Here is a 17,601-nt window from a genome sequence, read left to right on the forward strand (position 1 = left end):
ATTTGCTTAACACAGATGTTTCTATGACTATGGATGGTTTTTAATAACTATACTTATACTTATAAGTGATGGTACGCTATAATGGAATATTGTTTAGTGTGTGTCTCAACTTGGTTATGTCTTCTTCTTTCTTTCAGGCCAAGGAGCTGTGTCACATCCTTGCTATGATAATGGAAGAGATGATCCGTCCTTCAGTCAAGAGCAGCATCAATAATCACAAATAGACACGCGCCATTTTAAAAGTTTTGTTAAACTGCACTTTGTTTGGAATTTTCATCCACATTGTATAAAAAGAGGCAGCTAAGAATGCATGTAATGGGACACACCTATTATATTCATTGATTCGGGGTACACCCTGGACTGGTGGCCAGCCAATCACAGGGCACATATAGACAAACAACCATTCACACTCACATTTTGATATAAATGTTGTAAAACCAGTCATTGTGATGCGAAAGTTATGACCTTCTGAGTCAACAGCAGACCATTGGACAGTTCGCAGAACCAACGAGGAGCATGGTCTGAAGAGCTAAAGGAACCAATTTGGGATTAGATTAGCCATTTGTTAGCTGGTTGGGGTACAAAGCAGTATTCTAATCTATAGTCAATTGGGCTTTTCATTATATTCATTTTCTACCGCTTATCCTCACGAGGGTCGCTGGAGCCTATCCCAGCTGTCTTCGGGCGAGAGGCGTACACCTTGGACTGGTGACCAGCCAACCACAGGGCACATATAGACAAACAACCATTCACACTCACATTCACATTCATACCTATTGACAATTTTGAGGTCTGTGTGCTAACCACTCGACCGCCGTGCAGCCCCACCTTCATTCATTCATTCATTTTCTACCGCTTATCCTCACGAGGGTCGCGGGGGTGCTGGAGCCTATCCCAGCTGTCTTCTGGCGAGAGGCGGGGTACACCCTGGACTGGTGGCCAGCCAATCACAGGTCACATATAGACAAACAACCATTCACACTCACATTCATACCTATGGACAATTTGGAGTCGCCAATTAACCTAGCATGTTTTTGGAATGTGGGAGGAAACCGGAGTACCCGGAGAAAACCCACACATGCACGGGGAGAACATGCAAACTCCACACAGAGATGGCCGAGGGTGGGATTGAACCCCCGTCTCCTGGCTGTGAGGTCTGTGCGCTAACCACTCGACCGCCGTGCAGCATTATATTATTATGTAAAAATGGATGTCTTGTTGAATGAGCTGGTGCTGGCCCAGCAACGTGCACTGTGGTCGGACACATTCTTCCAGCAGCCCCGGCGTGCCGCCACGTTCTCATGCCACAGTATCGGAAACAGGGGGGGTTCTACACATGTGCAGAACATGTTTACAACACGTCTATATCCCATACTGGCCTGTTTTGGGGCAGTCGTGTGTTAAGTATACGCAAGTATGGGGGTGGAATAAGTGTGTCCCATGACCTGCATGAATGAGCTGCCTTCTTTTTATCTGTGTTTATGTCTTTTGACCTCATGTTCATGTCTCACATAAGGATTAAGTATGATGGGAAAAATCCACCCCCCCAAAAAGTGTAGTTTTCTCTTAACTTGCAAAAAAATAAATATCTTCACAGCAGGAGAAAAACAAAGGAGCGCTTGATTTGCTCACCTGTACAGTCCTTGTAGAAGGCAATCCTGCCTCATTGGGGCGTTTTTTTTAATTTTTTATCTACTATCAGAGCTATTTTTTATGTAATTGGATTTACTTCGTCATATTGGTCGGATAATTATCATGCACCTATCAGTTTTCCAACATGAGGACTTCCTGCTTTTAGAGGAGAGTAAATCTATCATGCTTTCCAAGCTGTACACTACTTCATCTATATCGTACATTATCGTCCCTTGAGAATATTCCGTAAAATGTTTGCTGAAATGTGAGTGATATACTCAGTGTGATACTGTATTGTGTAATAAATAAAATGATCTCTAGTGTAGTGGTTCGGTGATTGATCACGACTGGATGGATTCAACGGCCTGAGAATACAATAACCATGTGGTGACCATCATTCTATGATGTAAATATAGACATTTATATTAATAGATTTTCATAGATAGTTGCCACCATAGTCTTGCTAGGTTGTCTTTAAACACAATAGGAATGAACCACTGTGTCATTGTGGTGTAAATAGTTAAGTACACAGCTAAGTAAGTAGTAGCTAAGTGTGTTTCTAATAAAGACACGACAAATTACCCTGACTCCTTCTTTAAAAAATAATTGATTCAATAATAAATAAATTAATAAACAGGCAAATATTTTAACCCCAAAGGAAGTCCAGTGCTTACAGCAACTTTAGCGTTGGTGGAGAAGCTAATGGACTACAACCACCAGAGGGGGCGCTAGTGCGACAACAGCCTTTTTAACCCAAGAAGAAGAAGAAGCCAACATGGCGCATCCCTGGCAAAATGGATTCTCCTTGTGTAATTGACGGCTGATTTTAAAGTCATCTTCAAACACATCTGCCAATGACGAACGGTAAGTTTTACGGAAGAGCGATGGTGAAAGGCTGTTAATTGTTCAACCAAAACCAGTGTTAACACTGCCTGACGTTGATATCATATTTCATACATTATGTTCCGCTTACCCGGTGTCCTGAGGTGGACAATCACACAAGTTGCATCCCGATTTAGGGTCTGCATCCTTCGAAGGACCCAGCCTCCGCCAACCGCATAGGCTGCGTCCTTCGGAGAATCCTGTAGCCACAGCTGAGGTGTTCTGTTCCTGGTTGCGTCACGTGTCCACATCCTCGCGCTTCTTGCTGTAAGACCGCCAGGTGCGTAAAGTGTAGGAAAGGAGAAAGAAAAGCCTAAAAAAATGAACTAATGGAGTCAAAGTTGTTTTAGGTTTAGTTCGGATACTATATACTGCCGTAATAGTACCGTAATACTACCGTAATAGTATCATTAAGTACTTTGTTGATTACCTTTAGCCACTTAACTCGTTTAAACAGCACCTTGGTCAATGTTATTTTTACAATTCATTCATTCATCCGTCCATCCGTTTTCTATGCAGCCTACACCAGCTGACTTTTTAGTGTCGGTCTTAACTAGAGGCACAATTATTTGGCTATTTTATGACTGTTGCCATTTACGATATATTTATGATAAACAACGTACCAGCTCCTTAGGATGGAACAGGTAGCTAGCTGTCAACCATTGAGAGACGAGGTTACGGGGGCGTGGTTTCACGAAAGCAACCAATCACGGCAGCTCTGTGCTTCCGGTGGGTCCTGCCTCCAAACTGGCAAAAGTCAGTTTCAAGGCAGCCCAGAATTAGACATCCAGGCACAGAAATGGACATGCAAGCATGGAAAGCATCAAATGTGAGTGATGGGTAATAATAATATGTGGCTATTGAATGGTTATTGAATATGTGTGCTTGAGACAAACAAATGACGCGGTCGTCCCTCACTACGTTGCGGTTCAAACATCACTCCCTCACGTTATCGCAGGTTTTTGTTTATTATTTAATAAATAACCGCTGTTTTATGGTTGACTATGGACTATTGTTAGTCCACAAATATTGAAAGAAAAACTATATATCGTGTGGTGTCGATTAGATGACCTTTACACTGCATGTATAGCATGCTATAGTTCTCCTCTGCTTCTGTGTGGAAGTGGTAAGGTTTTGGCCTCTTTCTTTGTCTTCCTTCGCACTCTGTTTGAAACACTTTGTTTAGAATAAGTAAACTGGAGATGCTAACTGGTGAGCTTCAGAGTGGTGGCTGTCTCTTGTGTCCCATAGCCTTACAGTTTAGCAATGTGAAGTAAACAAAGAATAATAGGTGTGTAGAGGTGACTGTAGGGGTGTTATTTCATGTCAACAGGGGCTCTAATAATGGTACACAAGTTTTCTGTTCTCTTAATTACGAAAATATGAAATTTATTAATATTGAATCCTGGAAACAATTAACAGTGATAGACGAGGGACTACTTTTAATAACTGAAAAAGTATGACAGTACAAATCGTCCTTTTTAATTAGAGAAAACGGCACAAACGGAGCACAGACTAACTTAATTTGGAGCAAATGTGGGACTAATAACATTCTAATAACATTTATGATATATTTGTTATATTGTGCTGACTACAGGAATATTGTGTGCATGGAAGGTCGACTATATTTACACAGTATGCATGTGCATGTCATTTCACTTCTGATTTGTGATTCATGTCATCTGTCCCTTTTCCACAGAGCGCTTTATGTACCCGATATTAAACCGAGCATCCGGATACAGCAGCACAGGAGCAACCATTAAGCACCAAAAGAGCCAAAAATAGCTGGATCACAGCTGTGCGGACGTCTTTCCATTGGCTCATGTAGGTGTGGGTGTGACTCCCGTCACACTGGCAGAGGCGACAGGACAGGAGGTGTTGCCAGGCGGGACACCGAGGCTGCGCCGTCCATCTGCTAATGTATCTAAGCATCCACACGCTGAAGGCTAACAGGTCCGGGTCCATATTTGTACCTCGCAGGCACTGACAGGAATCTGCCAGGTGGTGTTGGCTGGTTGGGGAACAGAGCATGTGGAGTGGCTCCTGTTACTATGGAGTCAAAGGATAAGCAGCAGGTGAGTTTTTTCCTATAGTCGTGCTGGCACAAATATATTTTATTGTAGCTTTGGTTAGCCATTTGCTTTATCCGTGGGTGTTGTAAAACTTATGCTAGAGAATGTTTTTAGTTAAAGAGCGATGACCCAGGGAGATCTTGGAGACCCACAAACAGCCGTAGTCACTGCTCGTTGGGATACCAACTACAGTAAACCTCGGATATATCGGATTCAATTGTTCCCACTGGTTTTGTCCGATATAAGCAAAATCTGTTATATGCGTATACCGGAAAATGTCCGTTTTACGCATATATCGGATTTATATCCGGTATATGCGTAAATCGGATTTTATCCGTTATAAAAAGGCACTTCCTTGACTATGTTTCCAATGTACCTGGACTGGGCAATGAAAAGAGACGTAAGGTAATGAGAATTGAACTTTATTGGACTCTGAGCATAACAAATTGTTAATTAAGCTAGGCCCTGTTACGCCCGTCAGGCCTACGTTATTTCCAATAGTGAGGTTAAGATCTCATTCACTGCTGTGCTAGTATTATTGACGTCACTCACTTTTATATTTGTCCGAAATCTGGAGCCAGGAGAAAGACAATAGCCAGTGACATCAACAAGATTAGCATAACGATGCGGCCATCCGATATATGCGAGGGAAATTTAATGGAAATGCATTGGAACGGGACTGGAGATTTTGTCCGAAATAGGCGAAATCCGTTATAAAAAATCCGATATATGCAATGAATTTTTATTGGAAATGCATTACAGAAAAATTGGTTCTTTTTTATCTGTCCGTTGTGAGCGAATTTCCGATATATCCGAGTCCGATATAGCCGAGGTTTACTGTATTTCGGTGTTGTGGTGCAAAGATCAATGTGAAGTGATTGATTAATTTCATGTGCCATGTTGTAGGAGGAAGATCCTGTTACTTTGGGCCTGTTGACCCATCAAGCTCTGGGAAGACTCAGGGATCAGCTTGGCGACCTGTTGGACCAGTACCAGAAGACGACCAGCAAACGGGTCTCTGCACAGGTAAACATTCACCCTCTGATAACATACAGTATCGATCTTAAAGAAAACTACATTGCCTCTTATATGGCTTCTCCATCGAGATGGTTGCAGTGCTAGTCAGTATCCATATCTTATGTCGGTAGGAACACTGGGTGAGTAGCTTCCTTTACCATGGCAACCGCCACTCCTGTCTCCACTGGCCGGGAGCTGCTCTCACTATTTTGGTGGCACTGGGACTTTTGTGTTGCTATGGCAGCCAGCCAAAAGGCAGGTAGGTTCTGCACAATTCAGTTGCCCGACAGTAAGGCTTTATTTTCCATTTCTCGAAAGCACCACCGTTTTATAACCATGTCGTAACAGGCATTTTCATGGTCAACCCTAATAGAGTTCCTGCCATGTTTTTTTTTTTCATCCTTGCAGTTCCGGTAGTGAGGTGGTGAATGCCGCTGCTCTCGTCATCCTCTTGCTGGTGAATCTGCTGCTGGTCAGACGACAGGAGATGCTGAAAAGGAGTGAGATGGTCCGTCGCCTCAAAGGCATCGTAACGCAGCTTAGCGGTGAGTCGGGCCTGTTCACGTCTCTCTTTAAAGCAATAATAAAGCTATTTCTTTCTGCTATAAAGACGATATCTGTATAGTCCAGGACCCCTCAATAGGGGGCCATCACATGTGTGTTGCTATGTGTTCTGTTTGGTGAGGTGGTTTTAATCTAATCTAAATTGAAATGTTTGGGTTGGTCACCTGTCCAGACACAGTCTCAAGTTCTTGTTTTTTAATTCACAAGATTAGACACATGCAATCCAGAAAATGATATGTAAATGTTACACTTAGGGGGGAAAAAGTGGGCTAATAAATTGACAATAAAAGCACAAATACTGCAAATTTCAGAAAACAACAGATGGAATGATACAGCACTCTACAAGAAGCAATGGAGTCTGTAAAATTAAATCATTCATTCATTTTCTACCGCTTTTTCCTCACGAGGGTCGCGGGGGTGCTGGAGCCTATCCCAGCTGTCTTTGGGCGAGAGGCGGGGTACACCCTGGACTGGTCGCCAGCCAATCACAGGGCACATATAGACAAACAACCATTCACACTCACATTCATACCTATGGACAATTTGGAGTGGCCAATTAACCTAGCATGTTTTTGGAATGTGGGAGGAAACCGGAGTACCCGGAGAAAACCCACGCATGCACGGGGAGAACATGCAAACTCCACACAGAGATGGCCGAGGGTGGAATCGAACCCTGGTCCTCCTAGCTGTGAGGTCTGCGCGCTAACCACTTGTGCCGCCGTCTGTAAAATTAAATAATTAAAAACATTTTTTTACAACTATAATGATGATGAAAATGGTAATATTAATGATGGTAATAATGATAAAGATGATAATGATAATAACAATAATAATATTACAATGATAATAATAACAGGGGAAAACCAGACTGTGGCATGAACATGATTATATCTTGCAAAAAGGGGTATGAATTTTGCTTCAGCCTACTCCTTTTGGGCTTGTGATCAGATAGATGAAATGTAAATAATGGAAAAGTTATATTTTGATTGATGTAAGAAATGCACTGTAATGTTTCATATATTTGCCCAAATTAAAATAAAAAAAGAAATGAACTTGTGAAGGGGTTCAATACCATTGTCCTTGGCTTTTTCAATGGCTTACGTAAATAAAATGTAGACATCATAATGATGACGTGGGGAAATCATTTTAAGAAATATGTCTGATTTGTAAAAAAAGAACGTCTTCATCCTTCTTTTCCTGCAGATTATCTTTCTGGTTGGGTGGGCGAAGTACGGTGGCCTGTATCGCTTTATCCTGATCTATACACACCTTCGTCACCATCGTGGTCTCTTCATTGGACATACCGTGACTCCCAGTTGGTCAATCTGCCTGTCAGTCTGCTGGTGGAAGGAGATATTATTGCTCTGAGACCCGGACAGGAAGCATTTGCATCTCTCCGAGGAATAAAGGTTAGTGTTAAGGAATCTTTAGCTAGACTCTCAACCGAAGGCTCAATTGTTAACCAAATCAGTACTTCATGGACATGTGCTAAACAGTGTGAACTTCAACCACGACCAAAGAGAAAACCACAGCCAGGGAGATGGTCTGAAAGTATATAATCAACCCATGCAGCTCAAATCCAGTATATATTAATATATATGTCAGTTATTGGGAGTCTTGTGGTGTGCTTCCTGTGTTCTGATACGCCTATTTGGTTAGCGGGTACCACGCCTTGATGACTCACTAGTGGCATTCTTGGCTGGTCCTCACTGGGTTAGGCCTCTCGATCCATTGTCTAGAACAGGGGTGGGCAAACTTTTTGACTCGCGGGCCGCATTAATTTAACAAAATTGACGGGGGGGATTATGTAGTATTTTACACGTAACAGTCCATTTTTACACCTATATTTTTACACATGTTTTACATGTAAAAGTGTCATGCAATCTGCTATATGTGCACTTTGAAATCATTTATTTGATGTAAAGTGTGTTTCTCAATGTATTATTATTATTATTGTTATTTTTATTAGAATTATTATTACTATTAGTTATAGTAATGTTATTATATTATTATTATTATTATTATTTTGTTATAATAATAATATTACTACCATTATTATATTAATATTATTAACAACAATATTAATATAATAGTAGTATTATTATCATTATTTGTATTACTATTATTGTGCTTGTGCTCCTTTTTCCAGGAGTATTTTGTAATATTACTACCATTATTATATTAATATTATTAACAACAATATTAATATAATAGTAGTATTATTATCATTATTGACAACATTATTATTATTATTATTATTATTATGTGCTTGTGTCCCTTTTTACAGGAGCATTTTGTAACAGACCACATCAAATAACGAAATTGATAAAGCAGCTACCTCAACCATCAAAAAGTGGATGCCAGGTTGTATGTTGAGTTCAAATGAAATATTTGGAAAAAACAGGCGGGTCATATTGAAACACTTGGTGGGCCGGATGTGGCCCCCGGGCCGTAGTTTGCCCACCCCTGGTCTAGAATATAACTGATGGGAGTCACCAGTGGCTCAACTTAACTCGGCTTACCCCGCTTGCTCTGCTGCTTGGTGAGAGCTGTGAGAGTCATCAGCGGTATTGCGGTCTACTTTGACCTTGCCGCTGATAAGGTCGGGGTTGGTCTTTGTGTTTGTGACACGCATAACAGAGACGCAAAGTTTGGAAAACTTTGTGTGATTTATTAGTTGAGACCAGGGTGGCAAAACTGACGATGTAAAACATTCATTCATTTTCTACCGCTTATCCTCACAAGGGTCGCACCCTACACCCTGGACTGGTGGCCAGCCAATCACAGGGCACATAAAGGAATACGGTTTATTGTTAGTAAAAATAATGTACAAATGTAAGAAAATGTTACCAATTTTGCCCAAATTAAGCATTTAAAGTATAAAAATGGCTTTATTATAATACAAATATAAGGCATTCAGAAGACTCATTCAAAGAAGTTGTGATAATATGCAGTATTCTACACTGGTCACTAGGTGGCAGTAGATATATATAGACTTTATTGTCATTGCACAATAACACAGCAGTGAAATTGCCAACGAAATGTTGTTGCCTGGCTCCCGTATAATAATAAATAATAATGTGGAGAATAAATAGATATAATTAATAGATATACTTTACTGTTGGGTGAAACCAGACTTGATCACCAAAACAGGCACAATAATCCCTTACACAGGCTACTGTTGCAGCCGTAACCAAGACCAGGCTAAAACTCAACTATGAACCGTGGAGGTTACTTCCTGTCCACCCCCCGGGCTCAGTTCCCCTACCAGTGGAACACATTTCCAGCAACACACATTATTTATGTGTACTATATTGGATAACTGGAGTGTAAAGGTGACTATAGGGTTGCTATTTTATGTCTGCAGGCCTCCAGTAATTGTTAAATATCATATTTACAAGGTCGTAAAACTGCAAAAATATTCAATTTATGAATAAGAAACCCTGCTTTATGGAAATTCACTTATTGCAGTCAGGTCTGGAATCAATTAACAGTGATAAATGAGGGATTACTGTGCTACAGTGCTTGTTTACACCCGGTCTGGACTGAAGAAAGCTCGTTGGGACAGATGATGGTATAAGCTTTGGGTGCGTAACTAATCACAGCAGAATGGGCATGCCCAGATGCGGGCTGTGGGTGGAATAAATTAAAACACCGTTTTGGCAGGAAGCACAAATCAAAGCAAATACAGCTGGAATAGGTGCAGAATCTGGAAAATCTAAAGGTTTCTGCGCAGGTTATTGTGTGTAGCTGCTCTACAGGAGTCCACAACTCAATGCAAAGGGTTAACAAATGATCATAATAGGTCCCCTTTAAATCTTTGTCTGTCGTAGGATGATGAACACATTGTATTGGAGCCCGGAGATTTGTTCCCCCCATCCTCTCCATCTCCTTCTGCGCTGGCCAATGAGAAAAGAGGACCGCATAGCCCACAGCAACATCGTCTCTTCAGAGTTGTCAGGACTCCAGTTCTAGACACAGTTAGGTAGGAAACCTGAATCTTTCTTGTCCTGACTCAACTTATCTGTGGTTACCGTGCTTCAATCAAACTACCGTGGGGGTCGAGGGCCAAACAGGAGGAAAGCACGGTAATCACGTGTCAAAGAAATTGCCGCTGTTAAAGGAAACTTGATGACGTGAACGCGTCATTATGGTAATGGTAATGGTTTTATTTCATTTGAACATGCATCAGATTACAATTGAGTGCATCCCATAATCAGTTCACAGTTCCACATGTCCAAAAGGAGTAGGAAGAAGCAAAGCTTATTAAATCCTACCCCTCCATTTGGTACTTTTACAATCGGTAACTGTTACATTTGTTCACTTCCTGCTTTCCTAATCTAGTCTACAGATTTTTTTCAATTTATTTTTTATTTTTATTATTATTTTTATATATTATTATTTTATTGTATTTACTTGTATTTAATTTTATTTATTTATTTAAATTTATTTAAATTTATTTTATGAATTTTTATTTATTTAAAATTTTATTTTATTTTATATTTTTTAATTATTTTTTTTAATCTCTGTTTGAAGATGAACTATATCAGCAAGTTGAAGTATTTGTGATTTTAGAAATAAGGAGTTAGTATGTTCTCTGTAGGCGGCATTATGAATTATCCTTACTGACCTTTTTTGCAATCCATTTAGCGAGTGAAGATTGCTTTTATAGTTATTAGCCCATATTTCCACACAATAAGTAAGATATGGTAGAACCAGAGAGCAATAAAGAGTGTGGAGTGATTTCTGATTGAGAACAAATTTTGCTTTGTTCAATATTGAAATATTTCTGTCCACCTTATGTTGTATATTTGTAATATGAGGTTTCCAGCTCATATTTTCATCTATTGTGATCCCCAGAAATGTATTTTCCTTCACCCTTTCAAGAACAAAAAGCAGTGGTATCATCCGCACATATACCAGCTTTAAGTCTTTCGTGACTTTGGAGATATCCTTGATGTACAAGTTGAACAGTTTTGGTCCCAGTATTGACCCCTGGGGAACTCCGCACGTAATATATGAACTTGCAGATGTGTATTCTCCTAGCTTTACGTATTGCTTCCTGTCAGCGAAGTAGCTTTTGACGATTAAGTTGGAATGGTACGATCTTGCTCAGGAAGGCTCCTTCGAATGTTGACTATAGTAAGACAACCCTTGTTGCTTTCACGTGTATTTTCTGCATCACACAGGAGTTGTTTGGAGTTGGCAGGCTCTCGGCCAATCACCGTCCTCGACAATGAGCGTTTTACAGTGCAGTCCGTCATCACCAAGCTGGTCTGTCCTGTGGTTCTGGTGAGTTCAATCGACCAAATTTTTACTTGTCTTTATAAAACAACGCATCTTTTGTATATGTTGCCTATGTTGTGGATCTGTTTCTATAGGCGGCCTTTCTGCTGGTAAACTCAGTGCGATACTTTTGTGATGCGCCCAACCTCACTCCCACCAGCTACAATTTCTTGCAGCTTCAGGTATTTTTTTTTTTTATTTTAGCTTTTTGCTAAAAAAGTGTTTTAATGCAGCATCGCCAATCCTTTATTCCATTGATAATTTGGTAAAGGGCTTCTGAAGGAATGCCGCATTGTGCCTACACTGTTGTATCCCTCACAATTAGGGATGTAACAATATGCTACAGTTTGTACTAGGGATCGACGGATATGTTTTTTTTTTCGGGCCGATGCAGATATCGATTTTTTTCCATCACCCTTAGCCGATGGCCGATTTTGCTTGGGCTGATATTTGTGGCCGATACTGCTTTTGCTCCCTCAATTTACATGACAATGACAATGATAACAAATATTCCAGGTCTCAAGATTAAACAAATATTTATTGAAATGTAAACACTGAACACAGTAGGATTCAGTTTTTTTAAACACACATTTAAACGGCATTATCAACTTTAAAAGGATTCACCAGTGTGAGAGGGGTACCGCGACTGCGTGTGTTGCAGGGCCCTCCGGCAACACAAAGCTGCCCGGCGGATGCCTGTCTGTAAATCATGCAGCGGAAAAATACATTGGCGAACCCACGCCTGTATCGGCCGATACCGATTCAAGTAAAGAACGCAAATATCGGCCAGCCGATTTATCGGTTGATCCTTAGTTTGTACCTCAGTTACAAGGTCATGGTTTGGTTCATGTTGGATACATGTTGGTGGGACTTAAGAATTCCTTCATCTGGTCCACAACGTCTTGAGTAGAGATCAGCAGCACACCATCCCCACCAAACACAATAGCCATGTTTACATGAGGAGTTTTTCTCTTTCCGAATGACCTTTCCGAAAGCAATGGTATACGTGGAAAGGAATATTCCAATCGCGTGTCTACATGCGCCGCTATAATCAACCAGAATAGTCAATGGGGCATGCCCAGTAAAGCGTAAACACCCACATCACGTGATACCGACTTCCTCAAGTTTTTCTTCCACTTGTTGGAATAACTCCGTATTGCCAGTTTTTCCTTCGTCCAGTCTTGAAATTTAGTTTGAATCAAAAACAAACTTTCCGCAGCAGTCCAGTGCCGATTGCTCGCCTCCATTTTTTTAAATGGAAGAACGTCTCGAGCTGCGTGTTACGTCATATCTCAGCATTCGCTGAAAGAACGCACCCGGGAACAGGAAAAGATAAAGTTCAATCTTGCTAATATTTTATAATTAAGCTCGGCACATGTTTTATATAGATATGTATTTTCTTTTTTAATAAAACTGGACTTGTGAATGGCGTATAGAAGTGTTTAGATTCTGTTCCACAGATGCCGCTAATGCACACGAAAGCTGCTTGCCAACCGCCAATAAACAGAAGTTTTAACGTGTAACAAGTGGGAAATTGGTACACCAAAGCAGATTAGCGTTACACCTTTGCTGGGAATATAGAAATAATTAACCAAACTAATTAGAAAACAAATGTATGTTCTCCTTAATTTGCGCTGTGAGCGTCATGGATGATTGAAAACATTTTATTTTCAGTTGATGGGTGTGCTGCCCGTCTTACCGCTGCTATTCCCCATCATGTGGGTACTGGTCAATGCCTTTGGAGAGGCCCGGGTCCTTGCCGAGTTCAGCCGTGTATCTCCAGCAGGACTGGTGAGGAATACAAAAAGATGCTTTAATGTCGGATGGGCTCATAAATGAATTTTCATGCATTTTTAACTCGACTTTTCTTTTTTCCTAGCTTGCAAAATTCTCGGAGGACACTCTAAGCAGCTACACTGAAGTGGTTTCCTCCCAGGTATGAACGGTTCCTGTCTTTTTTTTTTTTTCTTTTTTTTCCATTTGCTCACCATCCCGTCATTGGGTGTGAAAAATTCATGTTGCAGAAGATTTTCACTTATTTGACGTTTATTTAGAAATATGACAAGAGGTGTTCATATGTCTCAAACGTTTTTACAGTATTTACGATATTCGGCTTAATACTACCGATGCATACTGCAACTCTATATCATAAATGCACCGTTGCCGACATAAAGAGCAGTAACCGGACCAAAATAATAACAGAGCTAATTTTTTTAAACGTGATGAGATTTCTTGTTTGTAATTGAGATTTCTGGCTGTTCATCTCTATAGAGGTTTTCCACAGGAATGCAAAGATGCTTTAAATCCCACCCCGGTCACAATACTACGACAATGTCATTAAGACCACCTTCAGTATCATTGACTCTGACCCAGTCATCAAATACACAGCAGTTTGTGCGATAGCCACCTTTCTCACAAGGTGTTCCCCAAGGTTCGATGCTTGATCCTCTCCTCTTCATCCTCTATATCCTCCTCTTGGTAACATCATCTGTTGTCATGGCCTCAGTTTTCACAGTGATGTTGACGACATACAACTATGCATCCTTACTACCTCCATTAATGCCAACATCCGCTCCAACCCTCAACACCTGCCGAACTGACATTAATCAGCTTTTCTCTAAATGAGAAATATCATGTTTTAGTTTCAAGACCCCTACTCACTATTATTGTATGGATTCTATGTGTTAATATTTACATAAACACATATGGAACAGCAAAGCTGCTACATGATTTGCTCATGTGCTGCCATTTGCAGGAGATGATGCTGTGTGTGTGGAGACATCTCATTGGTGTCCTGAAGGGAGCATCGCAGACTCTCTGTTACACATCCAGCCTTTTACACACGCTTGGATCTGTCACTGTAAGTATATTTCACTCTCTATTTTTGTTCTTATACAGTATATACTATGCATGGAATACATTGTTTACATATCTTTGTGGCACATTTTTTGCTTTTGCCTGCAAGCAGTTGGAGTAAGCATGTTCACATTGACAGGCGGCCTTTGCAACGTTAAATGTTTCAGTATACGTAGTATTTTGGAAGATAGAGGAAAGATGGAATATGTATTACCAGAGGGTGCTTATACCATCATCTGTCCCAACGAGCTTTCTTCAGTCCAGACCGGGGGTAAACAAGCACTGTAATCCCTCATTTATCACTGTTGATTGATTCCAGACTCGACTGTGATAAGTGAATTTCCATGAAGCAGGGTTTCTTATTCATTCATTCATTCATTCATTTTCTACCGCTTTTCCTCACGAGGGTTGCGGGGGTTGCTAGAGCCTATCCCAGCTGTCTTTGGGTGAGAGGTGGGGTACACCCTGGACTGGTCGCCAGCCAATCACAGGGGCACATATAGACCGGAGTAAACCGGAGTACCCGGAGAAAACCCACGCATGCACGGGGAGAACATGCAAACTCCACACAGAGATGGCCGAGGGTGGAATTGAACCCTGGTCTCCTAGCTGTGAGGTCTGCGTGCTAACCGCGCGTGCCGCCTGGGTTTCTTATTAATGAATTGAATATTTATGCGGTTTTATGACCTTGTAAATATGGCATTTAACAATTATTGGAGGCCTGCAGACATAAAATAGCAACCCTATAGTCACCTTTACACTCCAGTTATCCAATATAGTACACATAAATAATGTGTGTTGCTGGGAATGTGTTCTAGTGGTAGGGGAACTGAGCCGGGGGGTGGACAGGAAGTAACTTCCACGGTTCATAGTTGAGTTTTAGCCTGGTCTTGGTTACGGCTGCAACAGTAGCCTGTGTAAGGGATTATTGTGCCTGTTTTGCTGATGAAGTCTGATTTCACCCAACAGTAAAGTATATCTACTGCCACCTAGTGACCAGTGTAGAATACTGCATATCATCACAACTTCTTTGAATGCGTCTTCTGAATGCCTTAATTTTGTATTATAATAAAGCCATTTTTATACTTAAAATGCTTAACTTGGGCAAAATTTGTAACATTTTCTTACATTTGTACATTATTTTTACTAACAATAGACCGTATTCCTATATGTGCCCTGTGATTGGCTGGCCATCAGTCCACGGTGTAGCGGTAGAAAATTACTGGATAATATTCATACTGTTTGGTGGTGGAATACGGTATATTCATTCATTCATTCATTCATTTTCTACCGCTTATCCTCACGAGGGTCACGGGGTTGCTGGAGCCTATCCCAGCTGTCTTCAGACGAGAGGCGGAGTACACCCTGGACTGGTGGCCAGCCAATCACAGGGCACATATAGACAAACAACCATTCACACTCACATTCATACCTATGGACAATTTGGAGTGGCCAATTAACCTAGCATGTTTTTGGAATGTGGGAGGAAACCGGAGTACCTGGGGTTTTTGGGGGGGGCGGGGGGGGGGTACTTTCTTTTTAGAGTTGGGACACCATGGAAAGATTCCGGTCTGATAATCATTTAATCCATCCATTTTCTATACCGCTTATCCTCACTAGGGTTGCAGGTATGCTGGAGCCTATCCCAGCTGTCTTCAGGCGAGAGGCGGGGTACACCCTGGACTGGTGGCCAGCCAATCACAGGGCACATATAGACAAACAACCATTCACACTCACATTCATACCTATGGACAATTTGGAGTGGCCAATTAACCTAGCATGTTTTTGGAATGTGGGAGGAAACCGGAGTACCTGGGGTTTTTGGGGGGGGCGGGGGGGGGGTACTTTCTTTTTAGAGTTGGGACACCATGGAAAGATTCCGGTCTGATAATCATTTAATCCATCCATTTTCTATACCGCTTATCCTCACTAGGGTTGCAGGTATGCTGGAGCCTATCCCAGCTGTCTTCAGGCGAGAGGCGGGGTACACCCTGGACTGGTGGCCAGCCAATCACAGGGCACATATAGACAAACAACCATTCACACTCACATTCATACCTATGGACAATTTGGAGTGGCCAATTAACCTAGCATGTTTTTAGAATGTGGGAGGAAACCGGAGTACCTATGGAAAACCCACGCATGTACGGGGAGAACATGCAAACTCCACACAGAGATGGACGAGGGTTCAATTGAACTCGGGTCTCCTGGCTGTGAGGTCTGAGCGTTAACCACTCGACCGCCGTGCAACCTGAACATTGAAATATTGAAGAAAAAATTCATTCATTAATTTTCTACCACTTATCCTCACGAGGGTCGCGGGGGTGCTGGAGCCTATCCCAGCTGTCTTCGGACGAGAGAGGCGGGGTACACCCTGGACTGGTGGCCAGCCAATCACAGGGCACATATAGACAAACAACCATTCACACTCACATTCATACCTATGGACAAGTTGGAGTGGCCAATTAACCTAGCATGTTTTTGGAATGTGGGAGGAAGCCGGGGTGTATGATTAATATATTTAACATATTTTGGAGGTGTTTAGAGGTTATTTCATAAAGAGAAAGTCACACGTTTATTTCTCGCGCATGGTTTGAAGAATTCCGCAAAAGTGCAGTTGTTCTTTATGATTACATAATGCCACCTACTGTATGGAGCTGTAACAAAGCTACATTGAGAGACAGTCTCATTATAATGCTGCTTTGCACTGCCCCCCCCCCCCCCCCCCCCCCCCCATCCCTCTGCAGGTCTTGTGTTGTGTGGACAAACAGGGTATCCTATCCTGGCCGAACCCGAGCCCCGAGACTGTGCTGTTCTTCAGCGGACGAGTGGAACCACCTCACAATAGCCAGGAAGATCTCATAGACGGCCTGTCAGTCAACTCCTACTGCAGAATGGAGACCTATGAAGACAGGGATGAGGTTGGTATTTTCAGAACGTTCAAGTGGTTAGCACTGCGGCCTCATAAGAAAGCGAAAAGTAGGGTCATCCACTCCTGCGTTTGTCACTCCACAGCAGGCCCTGGAAGTGGAAGCTCTTCTTTGTCAAACAGCGGAGCTTAGCACCCAGCTTGGGGAAACACCTGAGCCCAGTGAGGCGACTCATTCAACAGAAACACTAAGGCTTCAGCGCTCCTGCCAACCCGGAAACGCTCGCACCAAACACAACTCCGGATCCAACGTGAGCTACAGTCGTGACACAGAAGGCGGTGAAGACCAGTCCCAGGTAAATCAAAATCAAATCAAATCAACTTTATTTGTAGAGCACTTTTCCTGCAAGGAGATGCAACACA

General features: G+C 41.8%; 2 protein-coding genes across 3 annotated transcripts in view; both read left to right on the top strand.

Moving 5' to 3' along the window:
• myo15b (myosin XVB) overlaps positions 1–1,989 on the top strand; it is a 56,912-nt gene extending 54,923 nt beyond the window's left edge. The window contains exon 66 of the mRNA XM_058061327.1: positions 138–1,989. Within this exon, the coding sequence (XP_057917310.1) occupies positions 138–224 (87 nt within the window). The 3' untranslated portion in view covers positions 225–1,989. The remainder of the gene's footprint in view (positions 1–137) is intronic.
• A 342-nt stretch (positions 1,990–2,331) lies between these two features.
• Positions 2,332–17,601, top strand: part of tmem94 (transmembrane protein 94) — a 31,270-nt gene continuing 16,000 nt past the window's right edge. The window contains exons 1-15 of one of the 2 annotated variants that reach the window (XM_058061328.1): positions 2,332–2,496; positions 4,214–4,338; positions 4,495–4,589; positions 5,493–5,612; positions 5,735–5,862; positions 6,012–6,148; positions 7,371–7,576; positions 10,001–10,152; positions 11,357–11,459; positions 11,549–11,635; positions 13,128–13,244; positions 13,333–13,389; positions 14,209–14,313; positions 17,057–17,230; positions 17,325–17,534. In XM_058061328.1, the coding sequence (XP_057917311.1) occupies positions 4,566–4,589; positions 5,493–5,612; positions 5,735–5,862; positions 6,012–6,148; positions 7,371–7,576; positions 10,001–10,152; positions 11,357–11,459; positions 11,549–11,635; positions 13,128–13,244; positions 13,333–13,389; positions 14,209–14,313; positions 17,057–17,230; positions 17,325–17,534 (1,620 nt within the window). In that variant the 5' untranslated portion in view covers positions 2,332–2,496; positions 4,214–4,338; positions 4,495–4,565. Of the gene's footprint in view, positions 2,497–4,213; positions 4,339–4,494; positions 4,590–5,492; positions 5,613–5,734; positions 5,863–6,011; positions 6,149–7,370; positions 7,577–10,000; positions 10,153–11,356; positions 11,460–11,548; positions 11,636–13,127; positions 13,245–13,332; positions 13,390–14,208; positions 14,314–17,056; positions 17,231–17,324; positions 17,535–17,601 lie in introns of those variants that run through there. The other variant, XM_058061329.1, reaches the window with a different exon arrangement.

This window comes from Doryrhamphus excisus, chromosome 22 (genome assembly GCF_030265055.1).
Source record: "Doryrhamphus excisus isolate RoL2022-K1 chromosome 22, RoL_Dexc_1.0, whole genome shotgun sequence".
Classification (NCBI taxonomy): Eukaryota; Metazoa; Chordata; class Actinopteri; order Syngnathiformes; family Syngnathidae; genus Doryrhamphus; species Doryrhamphus excisus.